Raw genomic sequence first — 19,348 nt, forward strand, 5'->3', positions numbered from 1 at the left:
GGTGGTATGTAATAGTGGTATATAGATGTAGGGCTAGTTGGTGGTATGTAATAGTGGTATATAGATGTAGGGTTAGTTGGTGGTATGTAATAGTGGTATATAGATGTAGGGCTAGTTGGTGGTATGTAATAGTGGTATATAGATGTAGGGTTAGTTGGTGGTATGTAATAGTGGTATATAGATGTAGGGCTAGTTGGTGGTATGTAATAGTGGTATATAGATGTAGGGTTAGTTGGTGGTATGTAATAGTGGTATATAGATGTAGGGTTAGTTGGTGGTATGTAATAGTGGTATATAGATGTAGGGTTAGTTGGTGGTATGTAATAGTGGTATATAGATGTAGGGTTAGTTGGTGGTATGTAATAGTGGTATATAGATGTAGGGTTAGTTGGTGGTATGTAATAGTGGTATAGAGATGTAGGGTTAGTTGGTGGTATGTAATAGTGGTATATAGATGTAGGGTTAGTTGGTGGTATGTAATAGTGGTATATAGATGTAGGGTTAGTTGGTGGTATGTAATAGTGGTATATAGATGTAGGGCTAGTTGGTGGTATGTAATAGTGGTATATAGATGTAGGGCTAGTTGGTGGTATGTAATAGTGGTATATAGATGTAGGGTTAGTTGGTGGTATGTAATAGTGGTATATAGATGTAGGGCTAGTTGGTGGTATGTAATAGTGGTATATAGATGTAGGGCTAGTTGGTGGTATGTAATAGTGGTATATAGATGTAGGGTTAGTTGGTGGTATGTAATAGTGGTATATAGATGTAGGGTTAGTTGGTGGTATGTAATAGTGGTATATAGATGTAGGGTTAGTTGGTGGTATGTAATAGTGGTATATAGATGTAGGGCTAGTTGGTGGTATGTAATAGTGGTATATAGATGTAGGGCTAGTTGGTGGTGCAATTTTTCCCTTTTTGTTTTCGTATCACAAAATGTAACTTGATCAACCACACAATACCGCACAGTAGGTGGCGGGATGCACAAACAAAATGTGCAAATGCCATAATACCAAAGAAGAAGAAGAAGAGGAAGAAGAAGAGTATCCTACCTGAGCCCTTCCCAGAAGAGTTTTGAGAACTGCTACACCCCCTTTGAATCAGCTGTTGTTTACTCAGAGGAGAAAAGCATGCATATATTTAAAAACACTATGCTACTTGTACTTTTATCTATAAAATGTCTACCACATACAGATTACTTTTTACCTCATTACACATTTCATTTGGGATTCCACCACTGTAAATGTCATTTGCATGATGGGAGAAGTGAAGAAAGAGTCTCATTTCATACAAGTGTATCTGTTTCCACATTTCCTTCCACATTTGCTTTGACATTTTTCAAAAGGAGTTGAGGAGAGGACGGAGGAGTTGAGCAAACCAATTGAGAATCTCCCTATGTGTGACCATAGAACAGTGATAGCAGCAAAGAGTGGTGCGCCCTAGTAAAAAGCTTGCTGGTGAGTGTGGTCTGAGGGAGTTGGTGGTTGGCCCTGCTGTGGTGATGGGGTGTTCTTCCGTGGTTCCTTCTGGATCCTGCTATTGATCTAATCTTTGTAGAGACAAAAAAAAATGTCAGAAGTGAGTGATATAGGGGGTTAACAATTACATTGGTAGATGTTTTTGTTTTTTTACAGATGTGGTCATACAGAAGCAGGTGAATACATTCCTTAATATGATGTAGTGATATGTTGACAACTAACAAATGAACTGTCAGTATACTCTGTTGAACTGTTGGCGATAGTAGCTGCCCTCCAGTGGGTGGAGGACATTCAACCTGCCAGAATTGCAGTATGCTCAGATTCCCTGTCTGTATTTAATAGTTTATCATCTGGCAAATCTAGTAGGAATGATCTGCTATTGGAGGCATTAATGTTATTATGAAGAATCGAGTGATAGGGTGATTCTGTTGGGTCCCAGACCATTTGGGAGTGGGGGGGGGGAATGAAAGAGTAGAGCCATTATGATAGATGTGTGGCAGAGGAGGTGGGACTCAGAGCCCAAAGGCCAGCGTTTATATGCCCTCCAAAGAAAGGTTGGTGGACCAAGAGTCAAATTAGGAAGGAAGAGGTGGTGTTTGCTCAGTTGCATCTTTGTAATTTTTTAAAAACCTTTATTTAACTAGGCAGGCCAGTTAAGAACAAGTTCTTATTTTCAATGATACAGTGGGTATGGTAGGTACAGTGGGTTAACTGCCTTGTTCAGGGACAGAATGACAGATTTTTTGTCAGCTCAGGGATTCAATCTAGCAACCTTTCGGTTACTGGTCCAACGCTCTAACCACTAGGCTATCTGCCGCCCCGGCAGGAGATTGTACATTGAACTCATTATCAAATCTGGTTGGAAAGCATACGAATGGTGTATGGTTGATGAAACAGTGAAGCACACAAGTACCTGTATGTGGAAAATATTAATGTGTAGGGTTATTGAGGTTGGACAGCGATGGGGAAGGGTTTGATAGAAGTTAGTAGGGGTCTTTTTATTTTCTTATTGGTACAGGATTAGATAGGAGAATTTAGTTTCTCTTATTGTTTGTTTCTTTATTCATTAAATCTGTAAACTGTGATTGACTACACACCCCAGTACAGTAGTTGGCGGTATTTACCTCTAACGTTTGTTTACGGACCGCCATAATATTATAGTAAAAGAAAAATACGGTTTTGCGCTGCTATTCTAGAGATTACGTTAATCCTACTCATCCTTTTAGCTGTCAGCTGATTGTCGAGTTGGAAGAAAAATAAAACATAGCCATGGCGGCAGAGATTCATTCGAGGCCTCAAAGCTCAAGACCAGTTCTTCTAAATAAGATCGAAGGACATTCTGACGCGGTCAATGCTGCAGTTTTGATACCGAAAGAGGACGGCGTGATCACAGTTAGCGAGGACAGGTAGGTTGGCTGACGCCCCATTAGCTAGCGCGCTAACTGTTATCCAGACAAGTGACTGACAATTGTTAGCCTACTTACTAGGTTATCATTTGCCTGGGGACCAGACGGTGAATTTTTAAATACACCGTCTGGAACATCATGACAGTGTTTGATTCTGGAAATGGTTCTCTACAAGCAGGAATGTGGAATAAAATTATTTGAACTTCCTCTGCCGATTGTCCGTGATGTTGGTCCTTTAGCTGCTCGAAATATTTGACAAAATATCCACAGGAATGTATTGTTTTGTCGACTTTTTACAACACCGGTACTGACGTTGAGATTTCTAACACCGCTAAAACCATATAGATCCTATTAAATTACTAGAGGGGCTAGCTACAAAGATTTGTATAACTAACCCACGATTGACAAGAGCCTGTCTTTCCAATGGGAGCAAATTAATCATAGTGGACAGAACGAGCAAGGAGGTGGGCAGAGCCAAGTACGAGCTAGTGAAATCCTATTGGCCCGTTTGAGTCTTTATTTGCATATTTTCGTCAGGGAATGCCTACTCTGAAGTGCGCATATGTAATAACTCGATTCGCCCTTAAACAATGCATTTTTTAGACTTTACCCTTTGGCAAAGGGTAAAGTCTACAAAACACAGCTAGGCCAAAATTCGTCTCGTTCCATCTTTTCCCACTGTCAGACACTGGGCTTCCTTCCATCACCATATTTGGTAGTGAGTGGAAAAGCCAACCGGATGCTTCACATTTATACATCTGGTGAAATATCTGTCTCATTGTTCTATCTGTGATAGCTATGTCATAAACCCTCAAAGTTCCATTAATGGGTCGAAAATGGAAGCCATCCTCCTCGGGGAGAAATCCAAAAACCAGTCTAATTGGAATGAATGGCAGCTGAGGCATAAGTGAGGTGTGGTGTATCAGAAATTGTGTAATATAATTTTTGTCAACCTAAAATATTGTCATAATTTTAAATACAGTTTATACATCTTTTATACACTTCTGTATAAATAGCCTCAAAAATATGTAAACTGACCATACATACATTTCTCAGATTTATTTTTCTTGGAAAGCTGTGAGTGCTATTACTTTTTTTTAAATCACAGGAACAATGAGAAAATATGGAAAAATAAATAGTAAAACGTTATTTATATAAAGCAGCCCGTGTAATCATCTGCCTGAGAGTAGCCACAATCGGCCCAAGCCCCAAGTAATACATTTGGGCCAGATAACTCACACCGGAATCGGCCGGCGCTCAATTCCCGCATCCTAGCCATAAGTAATGCTGCTGAGGTCGGCCCAAACTCGGGCCACATGACGTCGGCCGAGTCTGACTCTCAGCGGAGTGCCCCGACTCTCAGCCGGAATCGGCCCAGATCCACTGCTAGCTGGGATACAGTGCAGATCAATTCTTAACATTTCATTGTTTTACACCTTTCTTATCAATTGCACTGGCAAACCATGATTGACCTTTGGACCATCATAATTAGGTTACTGTCCATTTTAGTATTCTAATTCTATGTGCAAGATTTTGGTTAGTATGCATGGTTTACATGCGCTTACTTTTGTCTTGTGCCTGTGCCTTCTGTCATGAGCAAAACACATTGATTACCACACACACAGACCTGTGTTTTTGAAGTCTGTTTAATCATACATTCAGGTGCATATTTTGTTTAAAATTTCGATCTATTGAGGGACCAACACCACAGACCTTTGGCAGAGTAAGTTTTAAATAGAATTTTATTCAACATTTGTGACGGACAAGGGACGTTTAGGATTTCTCTATGTAAATGTGCGTGGCGTTGTCTACATAATTTGAGGACATCGCCACGTTCCGTGGCTAGGTTATTATCAAACTGACCAAACAGCTTGCTGTCCTCTGCCTAAATAGCCTGTAAACCAATTATTTCTATTTACACTAGATGACTGTTCTGAAGCCACCGTGATCCATCTTGGCACTCCCCCACAGTTATAATAAACATTTAGGAAACTATACAAAATGTATTTCGTTAAGGCTACCTTTGTTTTTGCCACTTTTATTTGATTACAGATACCTTTTAATGCACATTTTGTTTAATTGTGTTATGTGAGCTTAACAAAACATGTTCTTTTTTTAAGTATCATTTTTTGATAATACTAATGTTACTGTCCCCCCAGCTCTTGAGCTGTCTGTATCCTGGTGGTTATTTTTTTAAAGAAACTAAATATGCTTCTCGGCATCTCTGCTAAAATCTGTGTAAAGGATTGAAAGCGATGGGAGCCTTATTCAGTACATTTAGTCATTAATTTCTTGCTTTTCTAAAGTCTACCAACCCTTGCCAGCAGGCATGCCAGCTCCAAGCTAGCAAAAAATGAAACAAAATAAGGTGTGTGTGCATTAGTACTAGTCAAATATTTGGACACACCTACACATTCAGCTCTAATGAACTTATCCTCTGGGTCTTCCTTTCCTGTGGCGGTCCTCATGAGAGCCGGTTTCTTCATCAGCGCTTCATGGTTTTTGCGACTGCACTTGAAGAAACTTTCAAAGATCTTGACATTTTCCAGATTAACTGACCTTCATGTATTAAAGTAATGATGGACTGTCGTTTCTCTTTGCTTATTTGAGCTGTTCTTGTCATAATATGGACTTGGTCTTTTACCAAATAGGGCTATCTTCTTATACCACCCCTACCTTGAAGGAGTCAAAAAGTCATTTTTTTCCAAAACATTCAAATGAAATACTAGAATGAAATTCATTCCAATGGAGGCATGCTCCTTCTGGGGAGTGCCAATATGGCCGACCGATGGCTTTAAAGCCTCTCTTTGGCCAATACATAGCATCAGCAATCAGGGGTTTATATACATTATTGCTGTAAACAATGGCTTGTTGCGGGAATCAACTTCGCTCCAAGAGGCAACTGCCTAAACAGTTTACAGCTTTCGTAGGTGTTAGCTATAGCAAATAGTGTTTCTTTATTGATTTAGCAAGTTCGCTAGCTAATAGGTATGGAATGCATATCCTCAGGGCATAAAATTGCAATTAGATACTTTGATTTTATTGCGATTCGATTTTCCAAACATATTGTTCAGAGGGATGAGGAGAGCCATGAGAAAATTTGTTTTGATCAGTCATGGAAATAAGTGCTGAAAACCAATGGGCTCCCTATTTAAAGAGGTAGAACAAGCTATGAAGGAACAATACTGGAGGTTTGGTAGAGTAAACTAGCACAAAAATAATATTGTGATATTGTCAAAACGATATGACTATATCGTCAAAAATAATACTACTACATACCCAACCCAACGGTCACCATTATTTGAGACTTTAAATTAGGGGTATGCACTGTCAATCAATTGACAAGTGTTACTGCCACCTCCAACCCCAATCCAGTTCTCTGATGGCATTGACTGGAACGAATTGCAAAAATTGCTGAAGCTGGAGACTTATATTTCCTTCACTAACTTTAGGCATCAGCTATCTGAACAGCTGCAGCTGTACATAGCCCATCTACAAATAGCCCACCCAATCTACCTACCTCATCCCCATATTGTTTTATTTACTTTTCTGCTCTTTTGCACACCAGTATTTCTACTTGCACATCACCGTCTGCTTATCTATCACTCCAGTGTTAATTTGCTAAATTGTAATTACTTCGCTATTATGGCCTATTTATTGCCTTACCTCCTCACGCCATTTGCACACACTGTACATATACTTTTTTCTATTGTGTTATTGACTGTATGCTTGTTTATTCCATGTGTAACTCTGTTGTTTGTGTCGCACTGCTTTGCTTTATCTTGGCCAGGTCGCAGTTGTAAATGAGAACTTGTTCTCAACTGGCCTACCTGGTTAGATAAAGGTGAAATAAAAAGGTGGAGGTCATGCTTGGTCAATTGTACATTGAGGAGCAATATCCTGAGCAAAAGGTATAGAGACAATTGAAAACTCTGGAGCGACACCTTTCCCTGTCAACAATAGGATTAGCTTCTCATGGTTGAAGAGATAAGGAAAGTGTTTGAGGAAGAGAGAATCAAATAGTATGAGATGTTGGTTCAGTATTCTTTATTTTATACCTCATGACTGGACTGTCGTAATGGCACTGTACTCTCCTTTTGTGTCACGGGTCACAATGATCTTGTGGCTTGAGAATTTCATGGCGTTATAAAATTGTTGCAATATATGAACTGATGTTTTTATACAGACCTTTTCCTCCCAAGTAGCCCAAGTTCTAGTACTGTAATTCCTATTCACATTTGAGAGTATCATGCTGCACCTGTAGGAACGGTACCAAGAGGGCACTTGAAGTTTGAATATGACATTTCCTGTGTCCTATGTCCAGAACTATCCGGGTATGGCTGAAGAGAGACAGTGGACAGTACTGGCCCAGCATCTACCACACGGTCTCCTGTAAGTACCACAACCGATTTACAAGTAGGCTTTAGTTGACACATCCAGTAGATGCTAAAGCGTATACTACTGAAACAAAACATTGGCCATACATACATATTTTTCTTCTCTGTACTAGCGCCGTGCTCCTGTATGTCGTACCACCACGATAGCAGGCGCATCTTCATAGGGCAGGACAACGGGGCCATTGTGGTGAGTGAGCTAAAGCCTTAAAGATGACCCCATGCTTAAACCCTAGTCTGGCTGTGTTTGACTGGACTCATAACATACAATTCTTGTTCACACGGACCCTTTTTCCAATGTTTCCCTGCTTTGAATGAGAATCAAGCTACAAGTATGAAGTTACATAGATTAAGAGTGGTACTGGTAGCACATCTTTATTATTGTTTGGTGGTCCTAACAGGAATTCCTTCTGTCTGAAGATTTCAACAAGATGAACCACGTGAAGACGTATCCTGGTGAGATCTGAGAGGGGGTTTCCTGCCTTTACAAAGCAAATGACAACAAAAAAGCTTTGGTGACGTTAGACATGATCTCTAGTGTTCAGTAATGATCTGCTATTTCAGTGATAATTTCTCTTTAGTGTGTATTAGATGTGTGTGTCTACTGGGCTGTGTTCTGCATCCTCGCCCAGTCCCATAAGAAATCATCTGCATGCCTCTGGGCAAATGTCCCTCTGTGGACTCAAACAGGAATTAGAGGCTGATGTCATTCCTGCTTAGAACACATGCATGCAAACACAGACCCAGACCCAGACCCACAGTCTAAGAGGAGAAAGTAATCATTGTCCAAGCAATCATAGCTTGATGATCCATCACCACATATTGGCTGATTATTATTAGGTTATTACAGTCCCCTTCCCCCAGGCTCAGTGAATATGAGATCTGTGACTAACAGCCTAGCTATGCAGCCTGGACCTTACTCTCATCAATGGAAAATCCCTTCTTTCGGAAACTTGAGTTTTAAGCATTAGATGCCAACAAAAACAGATGTCACTGGAAGTTTCCAGCAGTTTTCTTTCAGCAGAGAAAATGACCCCAGAACAGAAAAGCTCCATTAAATGGTTGATAGTAATTTAACTCGCTCATACCTTTTGCAGAAAGTTGAATGTAGAATGACTAAAACATTTGTGCGTGTATGTATTTAACCCATTTGTGTGTGCTGTCTGTGTGTGTCTAGCCCATCAGAACCGTGTGTCAGACATGGTGTTTTCTCTGGAGAGCGAGTGGGTGGTGAGCACCGGACACGACAAGAGTGTGAGCTGGATGTGCACCCAGAGCGGCAGTATGCTGGGGCGCCACTACTTCGACTCCTGGGCCTCCTGTCTACAGTATCCTTCTCTCTGTGTGTGTGAGAGAGCTGGACAGGTGTCCGTTTGCATTGTGATGTTCATATTCATAAGAATTACTTATTGGGGCAAAGGTCACTTCCTGTCTGTCCTATGTGCCCTTCCTCTGTATCTTCCTTGACTCCGTGTCTAGGTATGACAATGACACCCAGCATGTCTTTATAGGGGACCACTCAGGACAGATCACCCTGCTGAAACTGGAGAGACAGACCTACTCCACTGTGACCACACTGAAGGGCCACGAAGGTAAACATATACATCACAGGAGGTTGGTGGCACCTTAATTGGCGAGGACTGACTGGCACGGGATTAGTGGATTGGTATCAAACACATGGTTTCCAGGTGTTTGATGCCATTCCATTTGCTCTGTTCCAGCCATTATTATGAGCCGTCCTCCCCTCAGCAGCCTCCTGTGCTACACACACATGGACCCACGTATTCTGTACATCTGCCTATACACAATATGGAAACGGAAACTGCTCAAATGCCAACTGGCAATCATTTTAAAAAGAGGAAATGTTGGTAGCGGATTGTATGGCGCTATACTGTACCGTCATGCAGTGTGGTAACAGTTTTGCAGTGCTGTGATTTTCTCTCACTCTGGTGGCCTGTGGTTTCTCTAATCATTTCCCTGTGATTCACCCCAACCTTCTAAAATCCAATACAATTTTATGTGTCACGTGCTTCGTGAACAACAAGTGTAGACTAACAGTGAAATACTTACCTATGGGCCCTTCCCAACAACGCAGAGAAAAAAAAAGAGAAATAATAGAAAAATAATAACACAACGGGTAAAAGAACTTGGCTTTATACACGGGGTACCGAGCTGATGTTCGGGGTACAAGGTAATTGAGGTAGATACACAATATATACAAAAGTATGTGGACACCCCTTCAAATTAGTGGATTTGGCTATTTCAGCCACACCCTTTGCTGACAGGTGTATAAAATCGAGCACACAGCCATGCGATCTCCATAGACAAACACTGGCAGTAGAATGGCCTTACTGAAGAGGTCAGTGACTTTCAATGTGGCACCGTCATAGGATACCACCTTTCCAACAAGTCAGTTTGTGAAGTTTCTGCCCTGCTAGAGCTTCCCTGATCAACTGTAAATGCTGTTATTGTGAAGTGGAAATGTCTATGAGCAGCAACGGCTCAGCCTCGAAGTGGTAGGCCACACATTCTCACAGAACAGGACCGCCAAGTGCTGTAGCATGTAAAAATCACCTGTCCTCTGTTGCAACACTCACTACAGAGTTTAGAACTGCCTCTGGAAGCAACGTCAGCACAATAACTGTTTGTCAGGAGCTTCATGAAATTGGTTTTCATGGCCGAGCAGCCGCACACAAGCCTAAGATCACCATGCGCAGTGCCCGAGTAGTGTAAAGTTCGTCGCCATTGGACTCTGGAGCAGTGGAAATGTGTTCTTTGGAGTGATGTCATCTGGCATTCCAATGGATGAATCTGGGTTTGGCGAATGCCAGGAGAACGCTACTTGCCTCAATGCATAGTGCCAACTGTAAAGTTTGGAGGAATAATGGTCTGGGGCTGTTTTTAATGTTTCGGGCTAGGCCCCTTAGTTCCAGTGAAGGGAAATCCTTAATGCTACAGCATCAGTGACATTCTAGATCAGGGCTGCCCAACTGTTTTCCTGGAGCTCTACCGTCCTGTTGGTTTTCAGTCCAACCCTAATTTAACACACCTGATTCTACTAATTAGCTGCTTAACAAGACCTAAACAAGCTGAATCAGATATGCTAAATTAGGGTTGGACTGAAAAGTTACAGGAGTGTAGATCTCCAGGAAGAGGGTTGGGCAGCCCTGTTCTAGATGATTCTTGCAACAGTTTGGGAAGGCCCTTTCCTGTTTCAGCATGACAATGCCCCTGTGCACAAAGCAAGATCCATACAGAAATGGTGGATGAACTTGACTGGCCTGCCCAGAGCCCTGACTTTAGCCCCATCGAACACCTTTGGGATTAATTGGAATGCCGATTGCGAGCCAGACTTAATCGCCCAAATCAGTGCCCATCCTCACTAATGCTCTTGTGGCTAAATGAAGCAATGTTCCAACATCTAGTGGAAAGCCTTCCCAGAAGAGTGGAGGTTGTTATAGCAGCAAAGGGGGGACCAACTCCATATTAATGCCCATGATTTTGGAATGAGATGTTTGACGAGCAGATGTCCACATACTTTTGGTCACACAGTGCCCTCCACTAATATTGGCAGCCTTGGTAAATATAAGTGAAACAGGCTGTGAAATAAATGTCTGCCGTTTATCCTCTTGGTCTTTCATTAAATATATTCACAAAAATCAAACCTTTTAATTGTAGTAAAATGATTGGGAAAAAATGCATGTGAAATAAATATTTCATGTGTGCTACAATTATTGGCACCCCTAGAAATTATTGTGTAAAATCTAACTGAAGTATATTCCCATTCACATTTTACGTTTTTAAGTTCACCTGAGGGATTAGGAACACTTAAGTGGTAAGCCATTACTTCCTGTTTCACTGGGGTATAAATATGAGGTGTCACACAGGCCAAGATCCAATAGTCATCCATCACTATGGGAAAGACCTGAGAATGCAGTAATGATGTGTGACAAAAGGTTGTTGAGCTGCACAGATCAGGAAATGGCTATAAGAAAACAGCTCAATGGTTGAAAATGCCCATTTCCAGTATCGGCAATAATTTAAGAAGTTTAAAGCAACAGAAGATGTTAACAATCGGCCTGGAAGAGAACGTGTGTCTATATTGACCCCAAAAACAGTGAGGAGGATGGTTCGAGTGGCCAAAAAATCTCCAAGGATCACAGCTAGAGAATTGCAGATGTTAGTTGGGTGTTGGGGTCAGAAAGTCTCCAAAACCACGATCAGATGCCACCTACATAACCACAAGTTGTTTGGGGGGGGGGTTGCCATAAAAAAGCTCTTGCTGTCATCAAACAACAAACTCCAGCGCCTACAGTTTGCCAAATGTTACTGGAACTTTCAATGGGACTGGGTTATATTGTCAGATTAGACCACAATAGAGCTTTTTGGAAACAAACACCAGAGGTGGGTTTGGCGTAGACAGAAAGATAGCCATGCAGAAAAGTACCTCATCCCCACTGTGAAGTATGGTGGTGGATCTTTGTGGAGCTGTTTTTCTTTAAATCAAACCTCACTGCCTCTGCTAGGAAGCTTAAACTGGGCCGTGGTTGGAACATCCAGCAGGACTATGATCCAAAGCACTCCTCAAAATAAACACAAAAATGGTTAACTGACCACAGAATCAAGGTTTTGCCATGGCCATCCCAGTCCCCTGACCTAAACCCCATAGAAAACCTGTGTGATGAGCTGAAGAGGAGAGTCCACAAGCGTGGACCTCGGGATCTGGAGATACTCTGTATGGAGGAATGTTCTGCGATCCCTTGCCATGTGTTCTCCAACCTCATTATGCATTATTATAGGAGAAGAGTCAGAGTTATCTTGGCAAAGGGAGGTTGCACAAAGTATTGAATGAAGGGGTGCCATTTTCTGATATTTTACTTTAAAGCTTTGATTTTTGTGAATATTTTGAATTAAATCATTTTTTTCACAGCCCGTTTTGCTCATATTTACCAAGGGTGCCAGTATTAGTGAAGGGCACTGTACATATAGGTATGGATAAAGTGACAAGCCAACAGGATAGATAATTAAGCAGTAAGTCCCGAGGGGGTGTGGTATATGAACAATATACCACAGCTAAAGGCTGTTCTTATGCATGACGCAGTGCCTTAGTCGTGGTATATTGACCATATACCACAAACCCACGAGGTGCCTTACTGCTATTATAAACTGGTTACCAATGTAATTAGAACAGAAAAAATTAACGTTTTATCTTACCTGTGGTATACGGTCTGATATACCATGGATCTCGGCCAATCAGCATTTAGGCTCAAACCACCCAGTTTATAATAAACATACCATGGCGTTGTTGAATACTCATTTCGGATTGGCTTGAAGGGCATTCTAGAGCATGCATTATTTCCGTATAACTCACGGTAGAATTCAATCGCTATAGTTAATTTTTACATGTTCTATGTTTTGAGCCTGAATAATCAACGAGAGGCTATGTGTTCAACGGTAACTAATGCAACTCCGCGGAAGGTAAGTTCTACTCTGCTAGCGCATCGTGGAACACACATTCCATGTCCTTCATTATTTTCCATTGAATGCATAGCCCCTCGTTGATTATCCTTTACATAGCAGTGGTGTATGTGACTCAAAAGAGTGAAAAAAGGGTAAATGCAGATAGCTACCCGTAGTAACTATTTAGCAGTCTTATTGCTTGGAGGTAGAGGCTGGGATGTTCTGGGTCCTGTTGGTTCCAGACATGGTGCGTAGGTACCGCTTGCTGTGCAGTAGCAGAGAGAACAGTATGACTTGGGCGGCTGGAGTCTGACCATTTTTTTATGGCCTTCTACTGACACCTCCTGGTATAGAGGTCCTGGATGGCAGGGAGCTCGGCCCCAGTGATGTACCCTCTGTAGCACCTTGTTGGGTGCCAAGCAGTTCCCATGCCAAGCAGTTCCCATACCAAGCAGTCACCATACCAAGCAGTCACACTACCAACCACCAGTCTGTTGTGTCATAACTTCCTGTTCACACCCCCCTCCCCCATTTCTCACTTCCTATTGTCCTTTTGTCACCCCCCCCCCCCATTTCTCAGGTAGTATTGGAGCTCTGTGGTGGGATCCTGTTCAGAGGCTTTTGTTCTCAGGAGCGTCGGACCACAGTGTCATCATGTGGGACATCGGGGGCCGCAAGGGACGAACACTACTGCTCCAGGGCCACCAGTAAGAGGGAGGGAGTGTGTCATCCAGGTCATATGCTTGTCAGTAGCAGGGCTCTGTAGGTTAGCACCAGCTGTCACAGGGAGCTGTTCACCACGTATTGTTTTATGTTCTGTGAACTCTTCAGATGGCGTAGCTATCAGACCAAGTCAGTGGAGTTCCTCTGAAGTTCTGTCATTATGTTAATACAGTAAATGAGTCAGCTGTCTGGGATTCTTTGGAAGATCACTCTGAATATGTTCTATGTTATTCCTTCTCTCTCTCTCTTCCTCTCTCCTCCCCGTCTCCAGTGAACGAGTGCAGGCGGTGCGCTACCTGCAGCTGACCAGACAGCTGGTGTCCTGTTCTGCAGATGGAGGTGTCACAGTGTGGAACATGGACACTCCCAGAGAAGAGGTAGGTACAGTATGTCAGGAACCAGGAATACATCTCAATACCTCTTCACCTTCTACTCTCCTTAGAGTAAGGGTGGGCAAACATTCAGGCCCCAAAAAATAGAACAAAAAACATGCCGTAGGTTTCCCACCTCTGCCTTAGAGGCTGCTGAACTCTCAATCTCCTTGGTTACGGAGCATCACCAACTCCCTACTGCCCTCTGGTGTTAAAAGTTCAATACTGCTACAAAGTAGCAGCTCTCTCTCTCTGTTCCTGCTTGACTCTCTACAGGCTCCTCAGTGGTTGGACAGTGACTCGTGTCAGAAGTGTGAGCAGCCTTTCTTCTGGAATGTCAAACAGATGTGGGACTCAAAGACGATTGGTCTTCGGCAGGTGAGAGAGCAGGCAGCCTCTGGCATAGTCCAGAGCCTTGTATAGAGACTATACTACATAGCCATTACTGTTGTAAGAATTGCCTTGTAACTGTATAATACTAATGGTAGAAATACAGGAACTAGGAGTGATCAGTCCATATTCTTTGACCCTTGGCTAACCCTCGTGTTTCCTGGTTCAGCACCACTGCAGGAAGTGTGGCAAGGCGGTGTGTGGGAAGTGTAGTTCCAAGCGCACTACATACCCTGTGATGGGCTTTGAGTTCCAGGTGCGCGTGTGTGACACCTGCTACGACACCGTCAAGGACGAGGAGTGAGTAATAAAAACATGCCAAAACAAACAAACTAAGTCGCTCTGGGTAACAGTGTCAGCTAATTGACTCAAATGTACTGTCAATATAATAATTCTGTAACGGAGTATAATAAAAATGTGTGACTCAGATTTATTTTTGTGTTCTTCATCCAACCCCCTTATTCCTTGCTACTTGTTGTCCTCACGTACCACGTTGTCTCATCTTCCAGTCGCACTGCGTTAGCAACGTTCCATGAGGGGAAGCACAACATAGCCTTTATGGACATGGACCCTTCCAGAGGCCTGATGGTGACCTGTGGCAGCGACCGTGTCATCAAGGTCAGACATACTATCAGCCCAATCACTCACTGGTGGTCAGATAGACAGTCCCTGATCATTGGGGATTAAACTCAATACTATTACATTTTTTTAAATATGCTTGGAAAGTGAAAATGTTCTAGAATGTCAAAAAGTAAACATTAATAGAGACATCTTGCAATTTTAGAGACGGCATCGCCTTTTATTAGTGAAGAGATTTACAGTGGCTAGTTAACAGTAAGTAAGTGAATTATTTCACCCCAAAGTTAGCCAAGATTATTAGCTAGCCAGCTAAAATTATTTACAGTTAGAAAAATAGTGTAGAAGAGATTGCTAACTACGTTAGCTCTGCCTTGTCTCCAAACATTACATGGTGTCGGTTGTTTACATTTCACCATTGGGACGTGCATCCGTGCGTATCCACTTTCTTTGCGTATTAATGTAATCTTTCCATATTCATACATCTGTTTTTTATCTGACTTTACTGACTCTCTGATTGGCTCTTTCTTTCGACAGATATGGGACATGACGCAAGTGGTTGGCTGTAGCATAGCAACAGGCTTTTCCCCACGTTGATTAACCCCTGCCCCTGATCGGCCCCCAAACTCTGTCCTCTGCACTACTGACAGGTGCCTCTGTCCTTGGGACCTCTGTTGCAATGACAACTCCTCTGTCTCATCCTTCTGGCTCCTCTTCTCTGTCTGGCTGTTTTTGTTCTCTCACGTCCCACTGAACATTTGGTTGAAGATACGTGTGTGCTGTGTAAATGGGTGGGTACTGGTGTTGGTAACCCTTCGCTTGATTTGGTGTCAGTTTTGTACGACAGAAGTCTCAAATGTGTCTCAGGTCTAACTTCCAGTGTGTACCCATTCAGTGGAGCTCCAAGCAGTGTGTGTGTGTGCGCATGCATGCGTGGAAGGAGCAGTGTTGGTGTTTTGTGTTGACGTATGTTAGACTTCTGTCAGGTTTCTTTGACAAAGTGGGTCACATTCCTCTTGCACTGTAACATTGGACTGCTAACACCATCATCCACAATGCCCTGCCCAACAGACACACAGGGCTCTCCTATTGGCTGGTGACTTCAACTTTCTACATTTGAAATATTGCAAATACTAACCATTACGACACTGCTTTTATATATGCATATGCATAGTGTGTACAGTATGAGATGCAGTGTACTTACCTCTGTATATCCCTCAATGATCATGAGGTCAGTTTCTCTCTTTCTCGCTAGGCCTTCTCTCTCCCCCTCTCTTGTTCTCTCTTCACTAGTTGGCCTTAAACTCACTTGTTTGTCTCGGAGGAGGAGATGGAAGAGTCATTAGCCGGCATGGCTGTACGTGCCCGATTGACGCTCGAGCCGTCGGCATGACAACCCTTACCGAGCCGTCGGCATGACAACCCTTACCGAGCCGTAGGCACAGCTGTTCTCCCCCAGACATTGTCCAACTTCACGTCAGACACACCTAAAACATATTTTGTCAATTTTCTGTACAGATATCACCTCTAGTCCTGATAACCAAGACCCCATACTCTATTGCCTTTGCGATAAGTTAAGATGAATTTGTGTATAATGAAAAACGGTGTAAGGTTTTGAACAAGAGGTTTTTGTTCTGCTTTTGCTCTATTTAGACAGGCACTTAGGTACTGAAATGGTACTGTATAAAAGTCAATGTAGCACTAGTTCCCACACGCTGATGTTTTACACTGTTTCTTCTCACTGTGAGTTTGTGGGTAAAATTAGAAGCTGCTTGCATTTCCTCTAAGGCCTTAAGAGAGCGGGACGCCCCAAGCTTTCTTGAACCTTCAAACTGTTCACGACTCTTGTCATACACACTCTGCTCTGTAGCATAGCTGCATTTTTCATTTAACCGTCACCCATGAATACTTTCAACACTATCGACTTGCTTCTAGTTTCTCTCACTCTCCCACTCTGTTTTGTTTCCAGAGCCCAAGAAGGTTCTCCACTGCACTGAAATGCACTAAATGTGGTTTAGAGAGCAGATGTGCTGTGCATTTAAAAAATAATAATGTTTTTGTAAGTTTGCATTTCGGGGGATTTGCTTCGTTACGGCTCGAGTTACGTGGCGTCCTTAAACTGGTAAATATTTGGCTAATTTGTGGTAGGTTAGACTAACGCTTGCCTTAAGGTAAAACTAAACATGACATGGGAGTTCCAACTTTTTTTTGTAATCCCATTCCAGGTTTGATCACCTAGTGTATAATATTTATATTTGTAGCAATGTGTTTCTGGTTGTTTACGTCATGTATACTTCATGTATAGGATGATGGTGGTGAGTTCACACAGACAGGATGATGTCACTGAGAAATCTGTCACAGATATGCTTACCATGTCATGTCAGAAACATGACAGCTTTGGGAGATATGTTTATGTCACAGAGGTGTTGACATAAAGACATCACAGAGATACAGGGGTGTTGATGTCAGAGGGACATTGTGAGGTCATAGAAGCGGCAGGTATCCTAGTGGTTAAGAGCGTTGTGCCAGTAACTGAAAGGTCGCTGGTTCGAATCCCGAGTCGATTAGGTGAAAAATTGGTTGACGTGCCCTTTAGCAAGGTGCTTCACCCTAGTTGCTCTGGATAAGAGCATCTGCTAAATGACTAAAATGTCAAGTACAGTCATCAGGGATGTGCAGTGTTCTTGGGGACACTTATACTACAGTACAATCAAGACTCAAGTTCAGCTTTTATTTATTGTGTTAGATCAAAAGAAATCTCTGGTGCTCTGTAAACATGACCCTAACCTTAACCCTCTGCGTTATAGAGGATACTTGGGACAGTTAACTGGAGTCCCAGTGATTTCTGCTCCCAACTATATGAATTCCATTATGAGGAGTAACCAAGAGCCAGTAACATTTAGAAGCTAACATTTGTGATTCCCTCCACATATTGTTCCCACCACATTTGTGATCAATACTATTCTCTAGGTATGTTGGTTTGTAATGAAGTCTGTTTGATGGGTCAATCCCATGAAGAAGAATTTCTATACTTTTTACATGATTAGATTAGTTTTCATCATATGGTGGTCATACATGTAATTTGACTAAACCCCATCCACATTTTCACACAGGTATAAAATTGTAATATCTCAAACTGGAGCCGTATCTAGCAGAGGAGACTACTGGGAGGAGCTATAGGAGCACATAGGCTCATGGCATTTATGGAATGGAGTCAAACGTGGTTTCCATTTGTTTGATGTGTTTAAAACCGTTTCAATTATACCATTTCAGCCATGACATTGAACCTGTCCTCCTATAGCCCCTCCCACCAGCCTCCTCTGAATTCTACAGTTTACGTTCTCTATTACTCTTTAACCTCTGTCATTTTATCATGTCATACTGCGCGTAAATAATCTTGTTTTTCCGACCATTGTTGTATATCTTTAATTGTATTTTTAAAGAGAAACTCTTGATAATATTGACAGTACTGACTAGTCTCCCTGTGGCACTCTGTCACGGTGAAGAAAGAAATGAAATCTTAATAAAGAAATCCGTTCAGACCTGTTAATAAGTCTATAACTCTTGTGTTGGATGCCTCCCGTCTGCAATACAGTAACAGTCAGAAAACACATAGAAAGCTGGGTTTTAGATAAGTGAATTTTATTTTATTCAAGGATGATATCACAAAATACATAACTGCCTACATTATCGCCTTATCTTTAAGCATATATTTATCTTATTACTTCCTCAAACTGTTTAAGTGCCCCTTAAACATCAATAGTATTAAATAAGTATACCTTAGCTGTATTGGACATGTCAGGTAATGGTGTGGTTCCTTCCTTACCTCTTGGGTGTGAATAGGTAAAAGGCCCATCTACCTGCTGATAGTGAGAGGTCTCTTCATGCCTGGGCTCAGTATAACCACCCAAAGGCTTATACTACAAAGCAAGATCAATGATTTAGCCAGCTAACTTGCCAAAATATTCTGAAATAACTGGTATTTTTATAAGATAAGCATGAAATTGGCATGGTCAAATTGACTCAACCAAAAACACATATCAAAGTTTAGGTTTCAATAGTTATTACTGGTTGTTAATCAAAGTTAGCTGGCTAACTCTGATCCTGCTTTGTAGTGTATCCCTCTGGTGTTTGCCCTCCTGATGTTGTCATTTTGTTAATGTACACCATGCATTTAATCCGTTATGTACACAAGCTTTATAGACAACTTCATAAGGTTGTAATACTAAAGAAGCACTTTGGGTAAATTAGTTTGAACACGAGCAGAGTAAACCAACCAACCACGTGTTGTTAGGCTGGGCCCATAGCAACAGGCTGTGATGTGATTTGTGGATGAATAAGGAAGTGACTTTGGTCACATCAGATTCCCATCTGATTGACAGCTTTCATTGAGTCACTGTGTGAAGTGGTAAAGCAACATACTGTGGTTGTTGGGTTAAATGTATAAATAACTGAAAAGTGCTTTCCCTATCAGCAGCTCAAAGGCAACAAGGTAAAGAACCCTAAATCAGCATCATCACCATCAAACACTGTTCTGTTTTAGCCCTCAG

At 42.0% G+C, this 19,348-nt stretch overlaps 1 protein-coding gene across 1 annotated transcript; it reads left to right on the plus strand.

Moving 5' to 3' along the window:
• Window positions 1–2,672: 2,672 nt before the first annotated feature.
• On the plus strand, window positions 2,673–18,348 carry LOC139386395 (WD repeat and FYVE domain-containing protein 1-like). Its single transcript, XM_071131963.1, has 12 exons — window positions 2,673–2,884; window positions 7,209–7,276; window positions 7,395–7,468; window positions 7,680–7,734; window positions 8,456–8,606; window positions 8,758–8,870; window positions 13,319–13,445; window positions 13,733–13,838; window positions 14,109–14,210; window positions 14,392–14,522; window positions 14,732–14,840; window positions 15,336–18,348. The coding sequence occupies exons 1-12, from the start codon at window positions 2,748–2,750 to the stop codon at window positions 15,393–15,395; spliced, it is 1,233 nt and encodes a 410-aa protein (XP_070988064.1). The 5' UTR covers window positions 2,673–2,747; the 3' UTR covers window positions 15,396–18,348.
• The last annotated feature ends 1,000 nt before the right edge of the window (window positions 18,349–19,348 follow it).

Source organism: Oncorhynchus clarkii, chromosome 27, assembly GCF_045791955.1.
Source record: "Oncorhynchus clarkii lewisi isolate Uvic-CL-2024 chromosome 27, UVic_Ocla_1.0, whole genome shotgun sequence".
Taxonomy (NCBI): Eukaryota; Metazoa; Chordata; class Actinopteri; order Salmoniformes; family Salmonidae; genus Oncorhynchus; species Oncorhynchus clarkii.

Coding starts and splice junctions, on each gene's coding strand:
- LOC139386395 (XM_071131963.1), top strand. CDS start 2,748: ATGGCGGCAGAGATTCATTCGAGGCCTCAAAGCTCAAGACCAGTTCTT. Junction 14,211..14,391: donor AGACGATTGGTCTTCGGCAG/GTGAGAGAGCAG, acceptor TTCCTGGTTCAG/CACCACTGCAGGAAGTGTGG. Junction 14,523..14,731: donor GACACCGTCAAGGACGAGGA/GTGAGTAATAAA, acceptor CTCATCTTCCAG/TCGCACTGCGTTAGCAACGT.